Source organism: Stegodyphus dumicola, chromosome 12 (assembly GCF_044657685.1).
Source record: "Stegodyphus dumicola isolate Sdum_Otavi_A_Nest chromosome 12, ASM4465768v1".
In the NCBI taxonomy this organism is placed as follows: domain Eukaryota; kingdom Metazoa; phylum Arthropoda; class Arachnida; order Araneae; family Eresidae; genus Stegodyphus; species Stegodyphus dumicola.
The window spans coordinates 99,997,822-100,022,324 of NC_140779.1; the positions used below are offsets into that span (position 1 = coordinate 99,997,822).

General features: G+C 31.1%; 2 protein-coding genes across 3 annotated transcripts in view; one reads left to right on the forward strand and one right to left on the reverse strand.

The window, feature by feature from the left end:
* Positions 1-751: 751 nt before the first annotated feature.
* Positions 752-12,746, reverse strand: LOC146993717 (coiled-coil-helix-coiled-coil-helix domain-containing protein 5-like). 2 transcript variants are annotated; one of them, XM_085806735.1, is made up of 3 exons: positions 12,584-12,746; positions 11,493-11,636; positions 752-3,460 (listed from the first exon to the last, which is right to left on the reverse strand). In XM_085806735.1, exons 1-3 carry the CDS (start codon positions 12,592-12,594, stop codon positions 3,301-3,303), a joined length of 315 nt encoding a protein of 104 aa, XP_085662861.1. In that variant the 5' UTR covers positions 12,595-12,746; the 3' UTR covers positions 752-3,300. The 2 variants fall into 2 exon arrangements, with proteins under 2 accessions (XP_085662861.1, XP_085662862.1); XM_085806736.1 differs by lacking the exon at positions 12,584-12,746 and adding an exon at positions 11,878-12,505.
* Positions 12,747-13,194: 448 nt separating this feature from the next.
* Positions 13,195-24,503, forward strand: part of LOC118192081 (uncharacterized) — a 177,589-nt gene continuing 166,280 nt past the window's right edge. Inside the window, exon 1 of the mRNA XM_085806738.1 lies at positions 13,195-13,311. The gene's annotated coding sequence lies outside the window, so the exon portion shown is untranslated. The remainder of the gene's footprint in view (positions 13,312-24,503) is intronic.

Consider the following 24,503-nt stretch of genomic DNA (forward strand, 5'->3'; position numbering starts at 1 on the left):
GGGTCATTCCATGATATTTATATATGAATTATCTTTATAAATCATACTTTAATAATTTATAATTTTAAATGAGAAAGACTAGTTCTTTATTCCATATTTCTCAGTAATTTCAAAGGCATTAAATAAAGTAGAACACATTCTATTTCTATTTATTTTTTATTTTAAATAACAATTTGGACACCCCCTTAAAGTGCAGGCCTCATTTGAATTTGTGAAAAAAAAAGAGGGGGGGGGGGGTCCTGGTAAGCATGTGATCAAGCGATAAATGTAAGGTGATTTTCTTTCATACACTTCTGTTATTTCTTGTTGACATGAATGACAAGACGAAAAAAATTTCTATTATGATGCCCTTTTCATAATTTCAAGAGTTATAAGGAAACTTTGCTGCAATAATTTCCCATGCATCATTAATTTTTACATTATCAGATTTTACATCTAAAAAAAACTGGGTCAAAACTGGAATAAAGAAAAACATTCCAAATTTGATATATCAGGTAATCATGTTTTGTAATATTTTGTTTTTAAAGCTTTTTATTGAACAGGAGCTTGATTTGTCTAAGCCCATGTGTGCATAATTTTATTTTTTCATATATTACTGCGAGTCTTTATTCTAAATATATATTGCATTTCATTATATTGACTGCAAGAAGGAAAGAAACAGTGTTCAATTGAGTAGTGAACAATAATTTAGAGCTAAATAAAAAGTTTTAAGTCTGGACCTTTGTTCAAGCAGTGAAAGATCACAAAAATCTTAAGTTTGAAAGTATTATATTTATTACCTATATATGTAAGATTCACACAATAAAAAATAGTTTCTTAAAAATACAAACAGCTTTGCCCCCTTTTGTAATTTGAAATTTTGAAAAATGTACCATGTAAATGTTTACGAATTTGACAAGCTGTATCTCGTACTTAGTAATTTTTTAAGTTCAATATCCTTGTAAGGAATTTGTTAATTCACTTTGGTACATCATGGGATCACATGGGAAAAAAAAGGGGGCCACACTACCCAGTATCAGACAATTTTCAAACCATACAGTCAATTAAACAGATGATTTATTGTATGTTCGTACCATATTTTAGTATATAATTTATCAAAAGTATACAAGACGATTAAAGTAAATATTTTGTTTCGGGATTTTTTACATAATTTTTTTTTCTGCTACTGATTTAGTTATATCAAAACTTTTAAAGCAGTCTCACAGATAAAAGGATTATCAAAAGAACAGTCAGAAGTAGCATGTATACATAAATACACTGATACAAAATACATAAGACTTTACAAGAAACTAAGTCCATAATTTATACAACTATCACATAATATATACTTTATTTCAGTAGAAGGTAAATGGAACAATCAACAAGGGGTATAAAAATACATTACTTCAAAATACTTTTTTTAAAGAGGAACAGCTTTCTTAGGCAAAATATATTACTTTCTGCAAATATTTACAGTCAAAGATCTTCCATATACTTTTAGTATAACAGTCCATAATAAATACATACACAAAAAGGGGAACAGAACAAACCATAAAACTATACATATATATATATATATGATGTTGTATGAACTTAAATCCATTTAGTGCGAATACAAGTTATTATTACTTGCGCAATTGCTGCAAAGTTAGTTAATAATAATTTATTTCCTAAACCGTATTGATTAATTGATTATATTATCTCCTAAGTTTAATTAAAGTAGAATTATTTTAAAAGTGTGCATCCATACTGGTAAGTTATATTTTGAAAGATGTTTTGAAGTAATTTGAAAGCAAAATGTTAATAATGTTTTAACGGGGACTGGAGTTAAATCATCACGAAGAATAATATTACAATTGTAAAAGTAAAAATTAAAACATGTAATTATTGTCATTGATCGGAAATTAGTTGACTTTTCAAAGGGAACAAACCAACTCCCGTTCAATGATCAATAATTGATAGAAATACGTAAATATGAAAGTGTTTCGTCTTTACTCGAGTTATAAATTAAAGCCAAACCGGCAATTCTAGTCAGGCCAAATATTTCCGCGAATAGTTGTTACTCAAAGAACTGATTCTCATGAAGCATTTTAGTCAATTCAATTTGGAGTAAAAATCAATTACTGTAGAGAAATCTTGTAAAACTCGAGTAATCGTCCCCGACACTATCATCTTTATGTATTTGAGTACTATATTATTTGTAGAAATTAAACATTGGAAATTGTCATTATGAAATCGAAATCAAAGTAAAGTTGAAATAAACATAGAAGATTATAAAAAAGATAAATAATGCAAACTTTGCAAAAACAAATCAAAGAGAACATAAAAATAATATAAAAATAAAATAGAAAATAATATAAATAAGATCAGTGAATGTACATGAAGATATAAAGGCCAGAAAGGTATTAAGTAACTTACATTCTTTCTAGTGGGGGAGTTGGCAGTGTGTTCTCTTCGTGTCTGACTCAGAAGTGTAGGGTGTCCGAAAATTCTTAGCGGCAGTAGGGGCTTTGAATTATATCAGTCGGCAAGACTTGGGTGAAGAAATTTATGGTAGTGGGTGGGACTTGGAATTCTTGAGGGATTATTTCAACTTTACTTTGATTTCGATTTCATAATGACAATTTCCAATGTTTAATTTCTACAAATAATATAGTACTCAAATACATAAAGATGATAGTGTCGGGGACGATTACTCGAGTTTTACAAGATTTCTCTACAGTAATTGATTTTTACTCCAAATTGAATTGACTAAAATGCTTCATGAGAATCAGTTCTTTGAGTAACAACTATTCGCGGAAATATTTGGCCTGACTAGAATTGCCGGTTTGGCTTTAATTTATAACTCGAGTAAAGACGAAACACTTTCATATTTACGTATTTCTATCAATTATTGATCATTGAACGGGAGTTGGTTTGTTCCCCTTGAAAAGTCAACTAATTTCCGATCAATGACAATAATTACATGTTTTAATTTTTACTTTTACAATTGTAATATTATTCTTCGTGATGATTTAACTCCAGTCCCGTTAAAACATTATTAACATTTTGCTTTCAAATTACTTCAAAACATCTTTCAAAATATAACTTACCAGTATGGATGCACACTTTTAAAATAATTCTACTTTAATTAAACTTAGGAGATAATATAATCAATTAATCAATACGGTTTAGGAAATAAATTATTATATATATATATATATATAGCAGCTATCACAAATGAGGTATCTTTACACACATGAAAACACTAATGAAAAGGATCCATAAATACAAAGTGAAGAACCATTTGAATGTTTTTTAAATAAAATTCAATTGGAATTCTCAAGAATTAGAGGCATCATTAGCTACATATTCTACACAGTTGAGGAAGGCATTAAAACTGGCATTACAACGGGAATGATCATCTGGATAAGCTTTCTGGCATTTTTCATACCTCCGGAAAAGTGCATCACATTTCGTTTTTACTTTGAGCATGACAGGACTGAAAAAGAGAGAAAGAGAAAAAAAAAAAAAAAAAAAAAGGTTAAAGAATATATTGCATTTCCTATAGAATAGAAGACAAAACTGAACAGTTACAGTCTATGGATTTTGAACTTGTTTAAAACAATATCAATTTTATTAATACAGCTACTTCCAAAAACAAAATGACAAAAAAACAACAATTAATCTTTTGCACTCCTGAAGGGAACAGGAATCATCTCTGCGATATTACATCGAGACTTAGTTCATAATAATCAAAAGAAATACTAGCCAAAAAAAAAAAAAAAAAAACCTCAAAACTTTTTTTAATGTGACATTACATCTCAGCTAATGCTTATACATTGATAAAAGTTTTCAGAGATACCTGTAGTTAGATCTAACACATAAAAGGCTACAATAGGTCTGGGTTTCATTAATGGCAAAATGAAACTGAATTTGCAAAAACAGCCAGCCTGTATATTTTAAAACAAAAATATGACCTATTGAACATAGCAAGCACTACGTTTATTGACAAATATCGTAAATGACACACATCTTCAAGACACCTTTTTAATATTATAAGTACTTTGGGTCTACAAGTAAATTTTACTTGTGCAGTCAAATTCTTATTAAAATTTTTAAAAAAATATTACAGGCTGATCTGTATTCTTATTAAGCCTGATTTCTTATAATATTTAGATATGCTTAAGTAATGTAGGTATCTTTTTAAGCTGCAAAATCTTGCAGCTATTATTTGGGTAATTATAAATCTAACACTGCAAAACAATTGTTTTGATAGCAGATACTGTCATCTCGTAACTGTTGAAAATATAAACTTCAATTTGACTACTTACACCATCCTGAAAGTAAAATTTTGATTTTTTTTCGCATAGCTTTTTGTTTCTGGCAACACTTCAGTTATTATCATACATTTTGCCTATGTTCTACAATTTAAATTAAAAATCTACTTGAAGTACCTAATTTGTTATCTAAATATCCACAGGCAATTTTTTAAGAATAATGAAGAGAATCAAAAGTCGTTAATCCGGAATGATCTATAATCCAGACCTCAAAGCTACAAACTTTCTGCGCATGTGCGTTTAATGTATAACGGACGGTATAAGCTAAGTTAAAATTATCTATTTTGGTTAATGTTACAGATTGCATTGTTCCTTAATCTTCGAATTGGATCCGGCTTATTATCTTTTGCAGACTGTTAGAGCAATTTTATAAAAGTAAGCTTGAACTTTCGAAGCTTTATGTCAAATAGAATTTCCGATACTGGAGTTGCCAAAGGATCTACAAAGCGAAAGTATGTTTCAACGTCCATCAAACAAAAAGTCGATGAAGGCATATCCTTTGTTTCTCTAACCATTCCGAAATCTGTTTATCAATTTCACCGTGCTCTGCGGGAGGGGGGGGGAAACGTCGCGGCCACGCAATGAACTGGAAGTTGATCTGTCAGCACTATCCTTATCTTCAGGGCAGTTCTGTTTTTATTTTATTTGGCTTATAATTCCTTATTAAATGTAGCATTTCATCTCGATGTACTCCGTCTTTGATATGATTTAAATCAAATTCCTCGTCATTATAATTCGCTTCCAATAGTGAAAAAAGTGACGCAGAGGTTATTGAAAACGAAAAAATTTTGATTAACAAATTAGTCGGTATTCTCGACACGGCAATTATAGGACTTGAACAGCGAAACTTTGTAACTGAACAAGAAATTATGTCTGTTTATAGAATTAAAGAGAAAGTATTATCACATAAAAAAGAAGCAACTTAAACAACTTACATTGAAAGAAATGTTGGTGAATCTTTACATTATGGTAACTTGGTGATTTTTTGTCAAAAATTTGGTGACCAACCCTGCTACAGCAACCTGCCAGTTTTGTTTTGGATGCCATTTTGTTTCACGAAGTAAAGGAATTTTTTTTTTTTTTAACTCAACATTTTTTCCAAGAATCTGCTAGCCGAATTACGCTTATACTAGAACTTTTATGGGTACTATTCTGTTTTGAGGGCCGTAAGAAAATTGCAGCGAAAATGTATGCGCAAAAGCGCCAAATTGTATTTGCATTACATATGAGAAAAACTAGAAAAATCAACCATGCAGCTAGCCCTTTAACCTCAACATGAAACCAAGTCAAATTACCAGTATTCAATGGTCTTAACCAGTTGTAGGAAAAATCTGAAGAAAATGCTTGCAATATCAGATAACCAGAAATTAACTATGTGTTCACAGCCGGATTACTTTTTCAAGTGTCGAGGTAAAGAATACTCTTTTTTTTTTTGTTTCTTTTTCTTTATATAGGTTGGCCATGGTATTCATTACATATATTCTCTGTCATTCATACAGAATACTAACAAAGTGTGTTTTTCATCAAGTGCTTTGCTTGTCGACATTCTCAAAATTATGTTTAATAATTAGTGTTACTGTACATATAATAGATTAATGGATTCATTGATAAATAATACATTTAAAACATTCATTTTACACAAGTAATTTTTCAAAGATGTTTTTTGAATTTACTTGCTGATAGCTTAAAATAGTTTATTTTGAACTGCCTTTTTCATAATAAATTTGTCAACGCCAAGAATCTTCAATAATATTCAAATCCTTTAAAGTAGCATTGCAAATAAAACTAGAAGAAATTAGAAAGAAAAAATAGAAGAATTATACATCTTGTTATCTTTCAAGATTCATTCAAACTTTGATTAATTACTCAAAGCAGTGGTTTACTAACTTTGATGACCCTGGGAATACATAAAAGTATTTTGTCATCTCAGAGAACCAATAATAATTTTTGTTTTATTCTAATCATCTATTGTATACCTAGCATCCTCTGAAAAGTAATTGTTAAAATGCGTAAAAAATATATCAAATTTTTAAGCACGAAAACTGATTTAATTTTTATTATTTTAAGTAAAAATAAAAACTTAATTATTTAAAATGTATATTGCGGCCCACGTTAATAATAATATTTTAGGAGCCCTATGGTTCTGCGTGTTTAAAGTATTTTAAGAATTATGTAAGAACACAACCATACTATTCTAAGCAGCCGTGTTATCAATTATCATTCACCCTGCCGATTTTCACCACCTCATTCGGTAGCGACGCACCGATGGCCAACGGCAAACAGAGCTCCGAACAGATGAGGCAAGCGCTTGTAGAACCAGGTTGCTATCTCCGACAACACAATTCGCCAGGTTATCAGCTTTGAACTTTTATTGCCATTTTTGGCAATGTTTACATTTAACGGATTCTTTGCGGAAGTGCTTCCGTTTTCCCATTTGATAAAATTAGAACAAGTTTTAAAACACCCCAAAGCTCTTCAAAACCTGAATTATTAATCAAGCCGCTATAAAAGTGATCAAGTCATATTGCAGCATAGTTAACAATTTTTTCCGAACAGCTGTAACTTATATATGTAGAGGTAGACTCTTCAACTCAGCATATGACCGTTGGAAGTGCTGTGGACAAGATGAATTCGACGCACAGAGCCGGATAACTTCGAGTTGTAAGATGGAGTAGGAGCAGGCAAATGGCTTACGGGATCCATCAAGACATTTTCCTATAGCTAGCCATATGTGGGCAAGACGGACCTTTGAATGTGTTTATTGAGGGCTGTGAGTTGGTCATCACACAACAATTCTGTAGAACTGTAGGACTTGCTTTCACCAAGAGATTACCAACTGAATTATTAACGTTTACTTTTTATCTTTTATTTCATTTATTTAATATTAGTAAAATAAAGCATTTAATAATGCATAAGTAGTGCTCTACCATGTTATTTAAAGGTAAATCCTACATACATAACAATTCTTTAAACTGCACTTCTGGAATTTATCCATTCACTTTCATACAGAAGTAATCTCCCATCCTTTTTTCACATCAAAATTTATTAAACATTATGCTCTGGTTTAGTTTAATTATGGCAAAGCACATTATAGCTATCTGCCTTCGTGGATGATTTTTTAAGGTAAACCGGCTCACATATGCATTACATATGGGAAAAACCACAAAAATGCCCATGCAGCCAATTCACTTGGAATCAAACCCAGGTTAGAACCAACAGTGTTCAGTGACTCAACCATTCAGGCCACTGGTGGGCCATTAAACATATTGAGCTTATGATGTAATAAAGGAATATATTTGACCAAACTTCAAATTCTTGTTGCATGTGCAGCAGTTTAGTATAAACGCAGTTAACGGGTGAGTATTGTTCATCTAGTTCCCAGTTATTTTGTAGTTAGCTTAGGGATAAAAAATATTATATCATATGCCAACAACGAGTATACTCATATGAATTTACTTACTGTTAAAAGTAATATGTTATATCTATATTTGGAACTACTCTTATATGTACCCTCAGGCCGCCAAACATTTGTGGTGAGAAACTCCATGCTGCCATATTACTATCTAAATTTTTTGTCCATATTTTTTAACTTAAAGCCTAAAATGTCTCCAAAAACACGGTTTTTGCACATGCAAAAACCACACTTTGAACACACAATTTAAACTAAAAATCTGAAACAAAAATAAAAAATTTAGATAGCAAAAGCGTAAAATTTCTAACCAAAAATATTTGACAAGAATCCATGTACACAGTGATATGTTTTAACTTAAAAAAAAAATCTATACAATCTAAGCAATGAATGAATCTACGAACTATGCACACCTAGCTTTAATAAATTAACATAACAATAAATTTCAAAGAATACCATGTACACAGCATTCTGTTTCAACTTAAAAAACATCTACGAATTGTACAATCTAGACACTACGCACTAATCAACAAATTAAACTAAAATAAATTTCAAGGAATTAAAAACAACGACGACAACAGAAATTCACACTAAAAAAAAAACAATGAACATAACATTCTACAAAACTAGAACAAGAATAAAATAAAATTCACTTATCATGAATGAATGCTTTTTCGAACAGCAGAAATACCAATTTCATACTGCCTTTAACATGCCGCTTATATGACAGCCAGACACACTATCCAGAAAATTCATACTATAGTTGACAAATAAACGTTCAAAAGTTTCTTTTCCTAAATCCTTATAAGCTTTCCATCTATCCGAAAAAATAGTTGTACCAGGCTCAATCCACTGCATCAACGTTTCCCTACTTCTATCATGCACAACCATTAAAAATAATCTCCCAGACCCTCTTTCCACACATCCAAATACCCACTACCCCTCAACAGGAAGGCTACGATATTTCCTTTTGCCAAACTTTTGATTCATCAACTTCCACCACTTTATCTTTCTCCTCTATCTTATCTTCTCAGACTCGTTAACAACTCCAACATCGTACCTTTTAATACTAAATTTCCTTTGCACACAATCTAAAATACGCGACTGAAATCTTGCCACGTCTCTCATTGCAAAAATAAAATAAAATGCACTTACCATAGTACATACGTGAATAAAATTTTGCCAGTCACACAACGTCTGTCAATAAAAGTTCCATTATTTTGCTATATCACGTCTTTCTGCGATTCAAAATTTCGAAAGTAACAATAAAAACTTCTTCCAAAGTTAACTTACTACACGAAAACCACAATCCAGATCTTAAACTCCGCTGACAGCCACATATTTTAACAGCAACCATTTGACTGCAAACCCACACAAGTCTATCAGAAAAGCCATTCTTCGTCTGACTTCGCATATCAGCTTCACTTCTCATTTTGGACATGCCAAACTCCGTTTTAAAAGTCTCGACTCCCACAGAAATTCCAAACATGCACTTCTATCCACATAAACACATCCGAGAACAAAAGACTCGTTATCAACTCCAACATCGTACCTTTTAATACTAAGTTTACTTTTTTACTTTCCACACAATCTAAAATACGCGACTGAAATCTTGGCACCACGTCTCTAAGTTTCAATGTGAAAAGGGTTGCCATACAAACAGCATCGTCCACCAAACAATCCCACAGCATGGAATCGCATCAAAAACCAGCACAGAACACATATCGCCACATTTGTTGATCTTAGGGTGCATATAACAGTAGAGCCAGCTTTGGTAATGAACATATTAACCTTTAAAAGACGGGTGGCCTAAGAATCGGCCAGAGCTGCAGTGTCTCAAAAAGACGACTGTGGCTGAAATATCGGCCAGCGAATTCCCCTCCCCCCATCCTTCAGGTTGCAGAGATAGTCATTGTCCGAATAACTTCCCTTGCCACTTATGCGAGATGACCTTCACACCTCCCAACTGTGAGGTTTCGTAAATTCCCTATTGTTTCCCTCAGCGGCGAAATCTTAGCAATTTTACATTAGAATTAATTTTACCAACTTTTCAGTGTCATTAAAAATGCATTTTTAGTTAATCTTTGGAATGGTAACTTGGCGATTTTTTGGCGACCAATCCTGCTACAGCAACCTGCTAGTTTTTTTCTGAACACCATTTTGTTTTCACGAAGTAAAAATGCATTTTTTTTTTTATTCTACATTTTTTTTTCGAACAATCTGCTAGCCGAATTACGCTTATTCTAGAACTTTTATGGAACAAAAGTGCTTGATCATGACGAAGATTAGGTGCGAAATTGGCGAGAAAGTGCGGAATCGCCCACTGCTTGCCGCATTTTTAAGAATTGCACATACATGGTATCCATATACACGTCGACCTATTTTCACTTGAAAAACATCCCAGAATTGCACAAAAATAGCATTGCACTTGACTTTATCCATGTACACTGCTAAAGTCCTAGATAGTAACCTTTATCATCTTACCAAAATGTCGCCAAATACCTGTTACCATATTCCAAAGATTAGTGGCATTTGTTTCTTTATATTTCCCCTTTTTTATTGTAATTTTTGTATTTAATATTGCTGTTTGAAACATCCAAAATGCAATGAAAATATAATCAATAAATGTTTTTAAAGTAAAGGAAAATAAAAACGCTAAAGGATAAAAAAAGCTTTTATCACAAAACTCCAAGAAAGAACAATGAACAATAATGTAGTTAAAAGACGAAATGACTTGCGATACAATGGGGGGAAATCATTAAATTAAACTGATGAAAAAGGTAAACAAAACTAATATAAGAAAAATACAACGGGATTTGTTTGATACATAAATATAAGCTGTTACACAATGCTTGGAAACAAATAAAAGCGAACTGCCAATTTATACGAGAAACAAATAGTTAAACATCATTTTCGAGTATAAATTAAAAATGTTAATTAGTACATGTAATTATAAACTAAATTCAGTTTGGAAACAAATAAAAACTGAATAAACTATGAACTGATTATAGGCGTGCATTTGCTGCTAAGGCGTATTTTCATCATGACGCAATGTCAAAAGTTAATATTCCAACATACGACAATTATTTAGCTACAAAATCTCACTATAATATAATATGTTTTCCTAGTTTAAAGAAAAGAAACAGCAGAAAAGAAAACAAATTCTTTTTTATTATTCCCTAGTCTCTTATCTGAAAATTAACAAAGGCGACCTACAGGAAAAGTTACAAAAGAGTAGTAGTTTCCCTTTACAATGGCAGCTAAAAGGGGGGTGGAAATGTATTTGGATTACCAGTCTTTTTAAGAGAAACCTTTCCAAACTGCCCTGTCTCTTAAAGGTTAAACACATGTGAAGCCATTATTAGAAGCTGGTGAATCAACACCTACAGTAAACTGAAGAACTCATAATATAGGAAAATAAAGTTTTATAGATATATCAGAGAATTAATTCTCTGCAGTTACTAGCAGTATCTACATCTCTGCAGTATAAGCAGTCTGCAATTACTAGCACCTCTGCAGTATAAGCTACACAAATCTAATTTTTAATCACTCATATCAAACTTTTCATAAAATTCAATAATCAAACTCAAATATTTAAAGAATGAGATACATTCCGCAAGAGAAGAAGAGGAAGAATGACCTTGCTTGTTTGCATTAGCTGTACATACGTCACGTGATCTCTGAGGTCATTTGCATTGCTTGTTTACAAAAGGTATACATAAGTCACATGATCAATGAGGTCATCGGAATGTATCTCATTTTAAGGGAGGAAAAAAATTACTTACTGTGTTTCAGAACAACGAGCTAGTTCATGTCTGTGATAAGCACATGCTGTATACCATACATTAGGATACTTGTCAACACATTTGCTATAATTGTTCATGAGGGTGCTGCAATGGCTATTCACAATTTGCATTGCTTTTCCTTCCCTATTAAAAAAATTAACATTTCAAAACATGTAAAAAAATTACGCTTTTGGTACAGCTGTACCAAATTTAAAAGACTTTGGAGCTGCTACAAATTAAAATTGGGATATTATCACACAAGATACAGAAAAATATATCTATTCATCAACTCAATGTTAGTTTAATAAACTCATTAGCAATGCATTTTCTAAATAAAATGGTTATAAAGTAGATAAGTCAACAGATGAAATATCTTTATACATACTTAAAAATGCAATACTGCTTCAACTCGTTTCAGTTTCAATTCAGCAAACTTTATAACTTCAAGATTTCTGAAGTTGTTGGTATAGTTAAAATTCCCTATTGCTTTTACTTGTTTTAATTTTTGCCATTATAAAACTTGCTGAAACTAAAAAGTCAGGATGTTATGAAGGCTGTACATGGTAACCTGACATACTTAGAAATTAATTAGACAAATTAATTACATTAAATTTAGAAATTAATTAGACAAAAAGATATACAAAAAAAAATATGACTTTTTTTCATCTTGGCGACGGTGACCTATTATATTCATTTACACAGACTATAAGAAACAAAAGCCAGTTATGACACTATGAGCTTATAAAAACTAAAAATTTCCCAGTAGTTGAGAAAAATTAATTTCATCTCTTATGATTATTTATACTTCTTAAATAGGTTTTAAAATGCGCTTTAGCTTTCCACGTGTACATATGTAAGTATGGTTACTGGAGTATGAAGAAAAATATATTTCGTAGTGAGTCTATATTAAATATTGAGACTATTTAAACTGACACTTAAAGAATTATACAGTTTATCAAACTCACAAAACCTGTGACATTATAAAATTTTCATGATATTAATACAGAGAAAGGAAATACAATAAAAAACCACGAAAGAACAAGGACCAATTATCTTCACATAAAATAAATACTACAGATTCTATGACTTACATCGGATTCATATCGTGATATTGAGATATCAGCTCCGTCAAAGAGATAACAGGAAACGTCAAGTTAAAGATAAAAGTGAAAACGGAAAATTTAACATTTCATAGCAAATGCGGGACCCAGTGACCAATCGCAGTGCCACACAGTCGTCGTTCAAAGGAAAGTGAAATTTGAAGTTAAAGTATTAGTTCTTAATGACCTTTACCTGTGAATTTTTACAGAAATTAAAATATTTTTAAACGTTTTAAGTGGGGACTAGTCATATTAAAATAAAATCTATTAAAAGTGATGGAAAACAACATATATTAGATACATATTTAGGTAATTCAAATTCAGATTTTTTATTTTTTAAAATGTTAATATATTAATAGATTAGAAAGAGTGCAAACGATCGAAATTTATTTCTTGTAGCTTACTAGAATAATTAGTTATATATATTTCCACATTAACATTTTCCTAGAATAATGTATTGTAATTATTATTTGAATTATATGAAGTAGTACAGAATTTCTTTTCTTCTTATTTTACAAGGAGGTGTAAAGTTAGTTGGATCATAATTGGCAATACCTCTTAAGAGTATATTTGTTTATTTTTTTTTGTAGTAATCGTGAGCGGAAATTTTGAATTTTGTTTAGATATTACTTTCTTTTACGTTCACTTGGAAATAATTTATAATTTTAAAAGACTTAAGATAAGCCTGTTACATTTTTAAGACCAGGACTTAATCGTTTGTAAGTATACTTTCGTTGATGAGTATAAATTTTAACTTTATTATGCGCACGCCTTGCAACGTTCGTGTCTTTAATCGTTAGCAGCTGAAAAGTGGGACTCGAGAATTGCTCGTATGATTGGCGATTTAGTGACTATTTATTTTGAAGTTAAAAATTTAAGGGTTTTCATCCGCAGAGAACCCGTTTCTAAATTAGAAAGTCATTATTTTTTCGAAAATTTTATTGAAATGATTTTTTTCACATAATTTAATGTTAATTATATATCTTTGCATATTTGAATCTATATGTGTTTCTTAAAGCTAGCACAGTTTTCTGAAATTTTTAATTTAAAATATTTACGTTTCGGTTTAAAAATTTTAAATTATAATAGAAAGGAATTTAAAATTAATTCGTTCGTTAATAATAATTTTCAGGTTATAGCACAGTGGATTTCTCTAAGTGTTTTAGAATTGTTCATAAATTTTGTAAGAATTTGCAATTGCTCCCAAAGCAACATAAACAATATGACCCATATTCTTTCTATTATGCCCTATCTGCTTGATGTATAAAAATGTTTATAGCTAATAAAAACTGAAATTTTTTTTAAAAAAATGATAAATTTACCTAAGTAGATGATTAGTCTACTTATTACCTAATCCATTTATTCTATTATGGTTTATGCGCTGTTGGCGAAGTAGATTTAATTCAATCCAATAAGTTTAAATCAAATGCAAGAAAAAATGCATATAATTTAATATTTCGTACAAGGAAGTCACATCAGATTTTTTTTTTTTTTTTCCTAAAATTAGTGGGTGAAGGACCAGCAGTAACAGTTAATGTTCATAAATGTTTCATAAATAAATTTCGTAAATGTTCATAATCTTCAAAAATGTTTCATGTTGTTCATAAAAATAAAACCTGTCTTATTGAGATTCAGTTGGGGTAACATCAAATGAGTTTTGAATGAAACAATTTTGAGTGTTTTAGTATGTCACGCTTACTCTTGATTAGCACTAAATCACACAGCTTGGTCACAGTTTCACACTCTGTGGGATACATGAGAACCAATTTTTTTTTAAACATATTCATTTGTGTGTTATGCTTGGATAAATAAAAAAAAAAAGTCTTTGTTAAGTTAAATCAGAAAGTTACTTAATGGAGATATTTCATTCAATAGTCCGATTAGTGATAGAATGCATTGGCTGCTTGAGTATTTTTGTTTTTTCTCATGGGTAACACAAATCATATCCAGCTTTTTCCTATTTCTTTGTTAAAGCCACTTTTATGAAATGGCCTTCATATGCTTCAGAATAGTCCTTTGATTTGTCATAAAAGCCTGATTTGTTACATCGTAGATTTAATTATATTTTAAAGTAAATATTTTCATATTTTCAGTAAATAACAAAGTCTTTTTTATGATTTGGTAAAATATTATGCTGCAATTCACATACCTAAATAATATTGTTTAGGAGTTAATTTCCAGTAGATTAGCATAATTGAGATTAGAACATATTGTGTATTTCGTTTTAAAAAATCTGTCATATGAGCCTTTGATGACAATTTTGCTGTTGATATTAAATTTTCCATTCTTGGAGACTGAGTTCTCTGTTTACTTTAACCCTCTGAGTGGTGCGGGTTTTTGGATCTGCCATGAAGACTTGTATTTAAACAGCACTTATTAGCTAAATTTACATAATTACTTATTTTAGTCTCAATTTTTATAAACTTACATTCAAGGTGACATTTACATCATTAAAGAAAGTAAGAAAGCAAAATGTCTTAAATTATAAGTTAACATGTACCAAGTCACAAAAAATCTTATGACTGGATAAAGCTGGTCATGCCACTCGGAGGGTTAACAAGGAAATACTGTATAATATTGTTACCAATTTTGTATATATGTAAATAATTTTAGTGAAATATGCGAAGGGTAGTTGTTTAAAATACATTACTTATTTTAATGTTTATTATTTTATATTTCCTGGCTCATGAGCAAGCCTCACTTAAATTTTGTTAGTGTAATTTGTGTATGGCATCAGATATAGATATTCAAGTTCTAGAATGATGTAGCAGTGTTACCTTTTTCTTTCGTGATAATAAAGATTGTTTTCATCGAAACTGATTGTTCTATGAATAATCACCACAGTTATAGTGTTTTAATGATAGTGACTATTTTTATACCTATGATGCGAGTCTTTAATTAAAGGCTACTTCCTGCTGAAGTGTGATTTATACTTTTAAGTACTGAAAGCTAGAGAACTCGGTGATACTTTTTTCTTGTAAGCTTTAACAGTAGTAGTTTTTTGTATAACATAACATGGAAAACTTGAAAGAGAGGAGAGTCAGCCGGAAAAAAAAAGATTACAGGGGCAAGTTAATTTAACATTGAGGTAAATGACTGTCTCACTAAATTGGCTATATATCGACAAAATGGCAGTGGCTTTGGTGACTAATTAGTGTCACCAAATTTGGAAGTCGCCACACTTGATGATATTTTGGTCTAGTATCTGTGTAACTGTAATTGGTATTGAAATGACTGTAATGTATTGCAATTGAATACCTGTAATTCATTCCTGTGTGTAACTGTAACCTTAACCGGCCTTCATATACCTTCCAGTAATTTCGAGAAGTGGAAGGTACAAGAGATTTTTCAGCAGCTGAAGGGAAACTATATAAGATCAAAGAGAGCATTAGATCTCACTTTTTCAGTTCAGAGTCGATTTTGGAGTATTGAGATTATCTTTGTGTGAAGTGTGAACTTCACTCTTTAGACCTTTGCACTTTGCATTCAGTGGTGTAAATAAGGGTACGCAAGAAATGCCATCGCATAGGGGCCCGAAGGCTTAGGGGGCCCTTTAAATGTCCTGCTGAACTACATTTACGTGTTTAAACTTTAAGACGGATTCCATTACATATATATAGAAGCTTTAATTCATTTTCCCTTGATGAGTTCGGAATTAGAATTTCTATAAAAGAAGATTAATTATTATTTTTATATTTTTTATCTTGTATTTTTTTCCTTTTGCTTTTCATTTTTATTTTTAGAATTTGTACTACTATAAATTCTTATTTTAATTTTGATATGTTTTGATTTCATGTTAAACCCCTTTTACACGATTGTTAATATTAATATAGTTGAGGAATAGACTTGATTTGACTCCAATTTACTTTTAACTTTAGAATCTTTTATGTAGATAATGGAATTTGTTTTCTTTTAAGTTAATAAAGGCCCCCCCTACCTATATGGTGCAGTGATGCAATTCTCTGTATGACGCAGATAGGAGACCCTTGAAAGCACCTGAAACAGCTAAATTCAAGTGTTTGCAAAAGTTAAAATTCCAGCATTCGACTATGAAATAATAACTTCATGACCTACCCCAGTTTAGGGATAGTAGCAGTGAACGGAAAATAAGAAAAGTTCCTTTGTATTCCTTAGTCTGAAACCTGAAAATTATTAAAGGTGACCCCCCCCCCCAAAGGAAAGGTTTCTCCTTTTGCAATCCCAAATCAAAAAGCAAGTGGAAATTAATTGTAAGTATTTATTATAAAGTACTTATTTTATATATTAATTTGTTTCTGTATAAGTCGCATTATGATCGAATAATGAGTAGTTATATTTTCTAAGTATAAATCAAAGAAGTAACTAGGCAGGATTCTGGTACTTTGGAATGAATTTCGCAAGTTAAGAGAAATCGTGGTATATTATTTGCAGTTCGTAATTTTCATAATATGTCATTCCGTAGCCTTTAATTTTTTCATATATTGAATCTCTTACTAGCTTTTCCATTAAACGCAAGTCCAAAAATCAGTCCTAATATTCAATTTGAAACTGAATTTATTAATGTGAATGTTTCTTAGAATTGAATATAACATGTATTTCGTTGGTTCACTATAAACGGCGTATCACTTTTCAAATTGTTGCCACCAAATAATTTCACCCTGTATTATTTTTAAAGAAATTAAATAAGGAAGAATCTGCATGTTTGAATGTATAGTTCTCTCAATGTAAAAAAACGATGGTACTTGCAAACTGTTCAGTCGCACCAAGAGGTAAGGTAAGGGACAGAAACATTTTGGATTTAGAAGCACGATTGACATTACAAAATGGCAAAGTTAAAGGCTGATTGATTTTTTTTCTCTGTTTCTTACATTAATAAGCTGGAGGTGGGAATCATTCGTAAGTATTAAATGCTAACTCCAGAATACACGCTTTTCTTTCGGACATAAAATCATTGACGTAAGTTGAGCAGTTGTGGCATGAAAGGACTTTGCCCCACCCCCATGTCGAAATGCCGTTCTAGTACAGAAAACGCAAAGAATTTATGGCACCACATTTGGAAAGGAGAGATTTCCCGTTCGGCTTATTGATCTTTGAATGAATTCAAGTCCGAAAAAAAAAGGGGTGGGGGGAGTTTTACGACAGGCTAGCGAATACACAGATAGATGCTCAAACATTAAGTGGCCAGATATTTCAGTTAATTTCTGGCATAAATTTAATGAAATTTTTTTCATTAAATTTATCGAAATTCATTACTTTTTCACTCATGGGGGTAGGAAATGGAATGGATGAATATTTTTACTTGAAATAATGAGTATATAAATATTTATCCAATTTTTCATATCAAAATTTTCAAAATATTCTCACATAGCAGATAAAATGCAGGTTAGGAATTCTTTAAAATCCCTAATCGAGAATTAAATCTGAAAGCACAGAACTCGTTTGAGGATTTACTTGATTTGCTTTAGAAAAGAGAAGAGCTGTAGTGTTTCTTAACCTGTAAATTACCCCATCTACCAAAAATTCACACTTATCTGTAAAAGATAATTCTGAAGACATTAAATTTGTTTTGAAAGTAATATATTAATCTCTCTTAATATGAAAATCTTCGTTTGAGAAAAATATAATAAATTATAATTTATTTTAACAACGTGAAGCATTTAAGCATATAATTGAGTAATGTGCAATAATTTGTACGTTATTTAAACGGCATTCAATTGAATTATTATATAATAATAAAGCATTCGAGTACTATTTGCCCTAAATGGAAGAACACCTACTTTTGCTTTTAATTTACTTTCCACAGCATTCAGTACGTGAAATCATCAATAATAGTATAATAATGATAATAAAAATGGCATCGCATAACTAAGAGTATATACAGTCAAAAGTCGTTAATCCAGACTCGTCGGGACTTCGGCGATTCCGGATTATAGATCATCAGTTTAAATCTGGTAAGATGGCATGCAGAAATTATACAATTAAAAATATGAACAGTAATTTATGAAATAAAGAGCAATTATGATCTAAAGGGTATCAAAATTTACAAAAAAAAAAAAAAAAAAAAAAAAAAAAATCTTATGGATCTTTGAATGAATATTTATTTGTTTACTTTATTAAACATTTCTATCAATGTAAGTTGTTTAAGTTGCTTCGTTTTTTGGGCTAATACATTCTCTTTAATTCTATAAACAGACATAATTTCTTGTTCAGTTACAAAGTTCCATTGTTCAAGTCCTGTAATTGCTGTGTCGAGAATACCGACTAACTTGTCAATGGAAATTTTTTCGTTTTCAATAACGTTCTCTGTTACTTTTTCGGAAGCGCGCATGGGTAAACGCTTTACTGCCTTTACACGTAACAAACGCGCATGCGTAAGTTTGTGGCTTTGAGGTCCGGATTATAGATCATTCCGGATAATGGACGTCCGGATTAGAGATATGTACTGTATAACCTTTGGTCATATAACACAGAGTGTTTTGTATTCCTAAATCAATGATTTAATGATTACAAAATTTTTAAAAGCACAATATCTTTAGAACTCCTGACAGAGTGATAAGTATTGCCACACATTTCTTTTTCAGTCTTTCCTCAGTTTATGAAATTAATATTCTGTTCTCTCAATAAGATGACCAATTTTTTGGTCATCTTATTTTTATTAATTTGGCAATGAGTTTTTATTTGCCATTTTAGCTTTATTTATTAAACATCACTTTCTTTACACTTATGCCACATAAAATTCAACTACAAAATCTTTAAAAACAGTTTATCTTCAGAATTCCTGATAAAATATTAAACGTTGCCATACATATTGTTTCTTTAAAAGTGATACATAGTGATAACATTTGGTGGCAGCATCCTTTTATTTGAAAAGTGATATGACACAAAAGTGAAACCAATGCAAATTTGAGGATTGAGGCACATTTAATTGCTTCATACTGAGAGCTTGTATTTGTAATGATCTTATTATCACTGCATTTAGCATAATTCCAAGAATACATTTGATGATCATAAAATCTGTTTTAAATACCAAATTTGAGAAGGTTTGGATTATCTCATAATATATTTCTTCATGAAAGTGTATTCAGAGCTTTCAAGTTAAGTATAAATTCCAGTTTATCAATTGTAGCCAAAACCTAATATTAATTCAGAAGTCAAACAACAAAAATCAGCGTTAATTTACAAAACTTTCACAGGACTAGTTTCGATGGTTTTACCGAACCATCATCTTCAGCTGCAAAACCGCAAATGAACAAGATAGGAAATAATGTTTAGATAAGATAAGAAAGAATGGACAAGAATAAGCAAGTGGCGCCATCTGTTGGCGTAACCAGAACTAAAACATAATTTCTCTAAAAGCCGAAGGCAAATTTGGATTGGAATTAGGATCGTTAACTAGAACAGAAAGATTTTTATGAATGTGAAATGCCTCTAGAAAATCCAGTTCTCCAATGGAAGATGTTTTTTGAATAATTTTGGCAGCAGAAAAATTGAAAGTGTGATTTTCGGACCAACAATGTTGAGCAACAGAAGACTTCTGTGTTTCCTTTTTTCTAACATATGCCTCATGTTCTTTGACGCGAAATTTTAAGGCTCTCTTAGTTTGGCCAATGTAAATTAAACCGCACTGGCAAGGAATCCTATAAATACCCCAGGAATTCATATCCGGAATGGGGTCCTTGAGTATAGAAGTTGGAATTTTATTGATGGGAGAGTAAACAACCCGAAAGTTAAATTTCTGCAAAATATGTGCAACTTTATAGCTAATTGATGGAAAGAAGGGAATGACAACAGAATTTTTATAATCTCCTAAAATAAGAGTGTGGCTTTTAGTGTGTTGAGATGAGAATTTTTTAACTGCTTGATTAATAATGTTGGGTGAAAAGCCCCTGTCAATAGCTATTGCTTTTAAATAATTTAGTTCTTCATCAAGGGCTAGTTTGGAGGAGCAAACTTGAAGAGCACGGAAAACATAGGAATAAAATGAAGCTAACTTTTGTTTAGTCGGATGACATGATTTAAAGTGTGGTGGAAGGCAAACCGATGAAGGTTTACGGTAAACTGTAGTACTGAAGTTGGATGTGTTACGTGTGACCAGAATGTCGAGAAACGGAAGAGAATTGTAAGTCTCAAGTTCAAAAGTGAACTGAATAGCAGGATCAATAGAATTCATTGTTGAAAGAACTCTATTTAAATCATCTTTATTACCTTCAAACAGGGTAAAAGTATCGTCTATGTAGCGGAACTATGCCGGGAAGTTTAAAGTTTCAAACAATTTTGATTCATAATAATGCATGTAGATATCAGCCAGGATGGGACTGAGGGGGCTTCCCATGGCTAATCCCTCAGTTTGCTTGTAATATTTATTTTGGAAAACAAAATGTGTTTGTTTCAAACAGAGTTGAGTGAGAGAAATTAGCTCATCAATTTCGATGCAAGAGAAATAAAATTCGCGAAGTCTGGTTTCTAGACATCTTAATGCACCCTCCAGTGGGACATTGGTGAATAATGATTTTACATCAAAAGAAACCATGAGTAAATTACGAGGAGAAATGTTTTTAACCTTTTTTACAAACTCTACTGAATTTTTTATGGTGTAAATGTTATTGTCTAATAGAGTGGAAAATCTAGAAACTAAATATTTAGCTAATGGATACGAGGCAGTACCTAAATTTGATACAATAGGGCGGAAAGGAATACCACTTTTATGAATTTTGGGAAGAGCATATAATCTGGCACAATTCGCAACAGATGGGATAAGCGAATGTTTTAAGTTGCTTGAAATGATTTGCGAAGATTTGATCGCAGTTTTTATTTTGGATAAGTCCGAAGGTGAAGGATCTTTAGGGATCGGATTATATGGTCCTTCGTTTAAGAGTTTAGTGACACCATCGATGTAAGTGTTCTTATCCATGACGACTATCTGGCCACCTTTGTCGGCCTTTGAAATGACAATATCCGGGTTAGAATGAATCTCGCGCATTGTAGCTCTTTCTCTCGCAGTTAGATTTGGTTTCAAAGGTTTATTATTGAATTTCAGATTATGAGCGATAAGATGCCTAATCATTTCTTTCTGTGAATCTGAAACTTTACTGAACTTGAAAGCTTTTTCGATAGGAGCCAAAATCTTTGGAATCGAGGGTTTACAGGTTTGTGAGAAGTTAAAATTATATTTTAGAATTCTCTCTTGTTCTTCTGAAAGACTAACATTAGAAATATTAACTATTGGCTTGATATTTACAATGGGAAGATTTTTTGAACTACTTGAACTGGAAGACTGTAAAAGAAGTTTTTCGAATTTAACTGCAAGGGTGTTTTTATGACGGTTAACTGCATTCTCCGTTCTAGACCAAGACTTTTGTTCAAGGGCAGTGAATTTTGGATATGTTTTAGCGAGTTCCAGATGAAGCTTATAGAGTTCATGTTCAATTTTGGACAATTGTTGACGTGTATCCCTTATCACGGACCGAAGTAAGGCAAGTTTGCAATTTAACAGAATTCTTGAAACGCGACTCGAAGGTTTTTGATTAGATTTGATTTGAATAAAATTGGGGATCAATTTTTTACATTTACATTTAAGTAAAAAGTCAAGATGATTCAGGAATTTTTGCCGTTTCAGGCGTAATTTAGTGAAACGATTAACGGATGAAGGCATGATAAACAATGCAGAAAATCAAACTAAATTAACTGAGCAATAATAAAGTACACACAAAATAGCAGAAAAATCCCTCACTGAAATGAATAGAAAACAAAATGTTTGTAAGCAAAATGCATGAAATCAGACAAGCAAAGCACAATATCTAAATGTACAAAACATAAACATAACTTGAAAATTGCAAAAATGTACTCACCGAAACTCCTACAATCACAAAATGGCGGCCACACCACGTGCAAAAAAGAAAGCAAAATGTAAGCCTGTTTGGGGCTTCTATAATTAAGACACAATAACACGCCGAATAAATACTAATTCAGAAGTCAAACAACAAAAATCAGCGTTAATTTACGAAACTTTCACAGGACTAGTTTCGATGGTGTTACCGAACCATCATCTTCAGCTGCAAAACCGCAAATGAACAAGATAGGAAATAATGTTTAGATAAGATAAGAAAGCCTGGACAAGAATAAGCAAGTGGCGCCATCTGTTGGCGAAACCAGAACTAAAACATAATTTCTCTAAAAGCCGAAGGCAAATTTGGATTGGAATTAGGATCGTTAACTAGAACAGAAAGATTTTTATGAATGTGAAATGCCTCTAGAAAATCCAGTTCTCCAATGGAAGATGTTTTTTGAATAATTTTGGCAGCAGAAAAATTGAAAGTGTGATTTTCGGACCAACAATGTTGAGCAACAGAAGACTTCTGTGTTTCCTTTTTTCTAACATATGCCTCATGTTCTTTGACGCGAAATTTTAAGGCTAATATATTGTTTCCATTAATAATAATTAATCCATTAATAACCTAATATATTGTTTCCATTGATATAAAATCTTAAATACTAAAAATTGAAAAGTTTTGGATTTTATTTTAAGATAGTTTTTCATCTAAAAATCTTTTATGGGCTCCATGTAAAGAACCACTTGTGATTAACTAATTTTACCCCAAAATTTAATCAGCTCTTTGTTTATATGAATGCAGAAAGCTTGAATAGAGAAATTTTTTGAAGTTTAATATAAGAGTTAATGTGGAAGAAAAATTGTTACTCACGTACAGATTCACAAGCATCCTTATAAAAATAGTGAAAAACATGTTGTGGAGACCCTAATTTGTGCTCATTTACTGAAAACTCACTATCAAAATTTTGGATCAAATATCCTCTCATCTGTTTATATAGAGTGGCAAGAGGTAAAAATGCATATGTATACACACACACATATATTATAAAGGATGGCTATTGCAGGCACACTAATAAGGCTAAATACACATATTATAAAAATATTTAAATTGAATATATATTTCTTCATGCATTGTTTGTTATATGTGAATAAATATAAATATGATATTAATAAAAATTAAGTAAAAAATTAATTTCTTCTAGTCTTTCTCCACCATAGAAGATGCTTGCTAACCTTGCTGAGAATACACTTTTTCAAAAATTTTACTTTACTCTATGTATACCATCTGTATTATATTAAAATTTGTATAAAAAAGGAATATGTCATTTCTGAAGTTTTATATGAATCTATAATGTATTTGAGATTCAAATTCAACAAGTTTAAATAATTTTTTTTATGAATTTGTCCATTCAAATTTAGAAATTGGATTATTGTATGCAACAGCAAAAAAAAAAAAAAAAAAAAATTTCGGTATTCTTATGCTATTTTTATGATGACATAGATTCAGTTTTATAATGATTTTTTAAAATTCAATTTTGTATTCTATTCTTTCTAAATTAATTATGTCAGCATGGTATTTTTATTGCCGATATGAACTGAAATTCAGTTTCAGAATATATCTAAATTCCTATGTATAAAAGCAGATTCCTTGGCAGGTATATAATCTCGACTAATATTTAAGGTGTTGCCTTCCATCATGACAATGCTCAGCCCGATATTTCGATGAAAGTCAGCCAAAAACGTATTTGGTATGGATGAAATGTTTTTTTGTCATCCCCATATTCACTAGATTTTGTCCTCTCAGATTTTCATCTGTTCAAGTTGCTTCAGAATTCACTGAACTGCTGGGAGTTCACTTCTTTAGCGACTGTCAAAAATCATGTCAATAATTTCCTCTATGAATAAACTTAATTTTTTTTCATCCCTGAGAAATGTGTGATTCAGTGAAAGTGTTTTGTGTTTCTGCACTGCTTCATTTGTATTTATATAACAAAAGAGGGGGGGGATCTACAGAACATTTTGGATAACCCAATAAAATATTCATATAAGGCATTTTATATTGAAAGAAAGAATGTTTATCCCATTTTACAGAAAAAAATTATA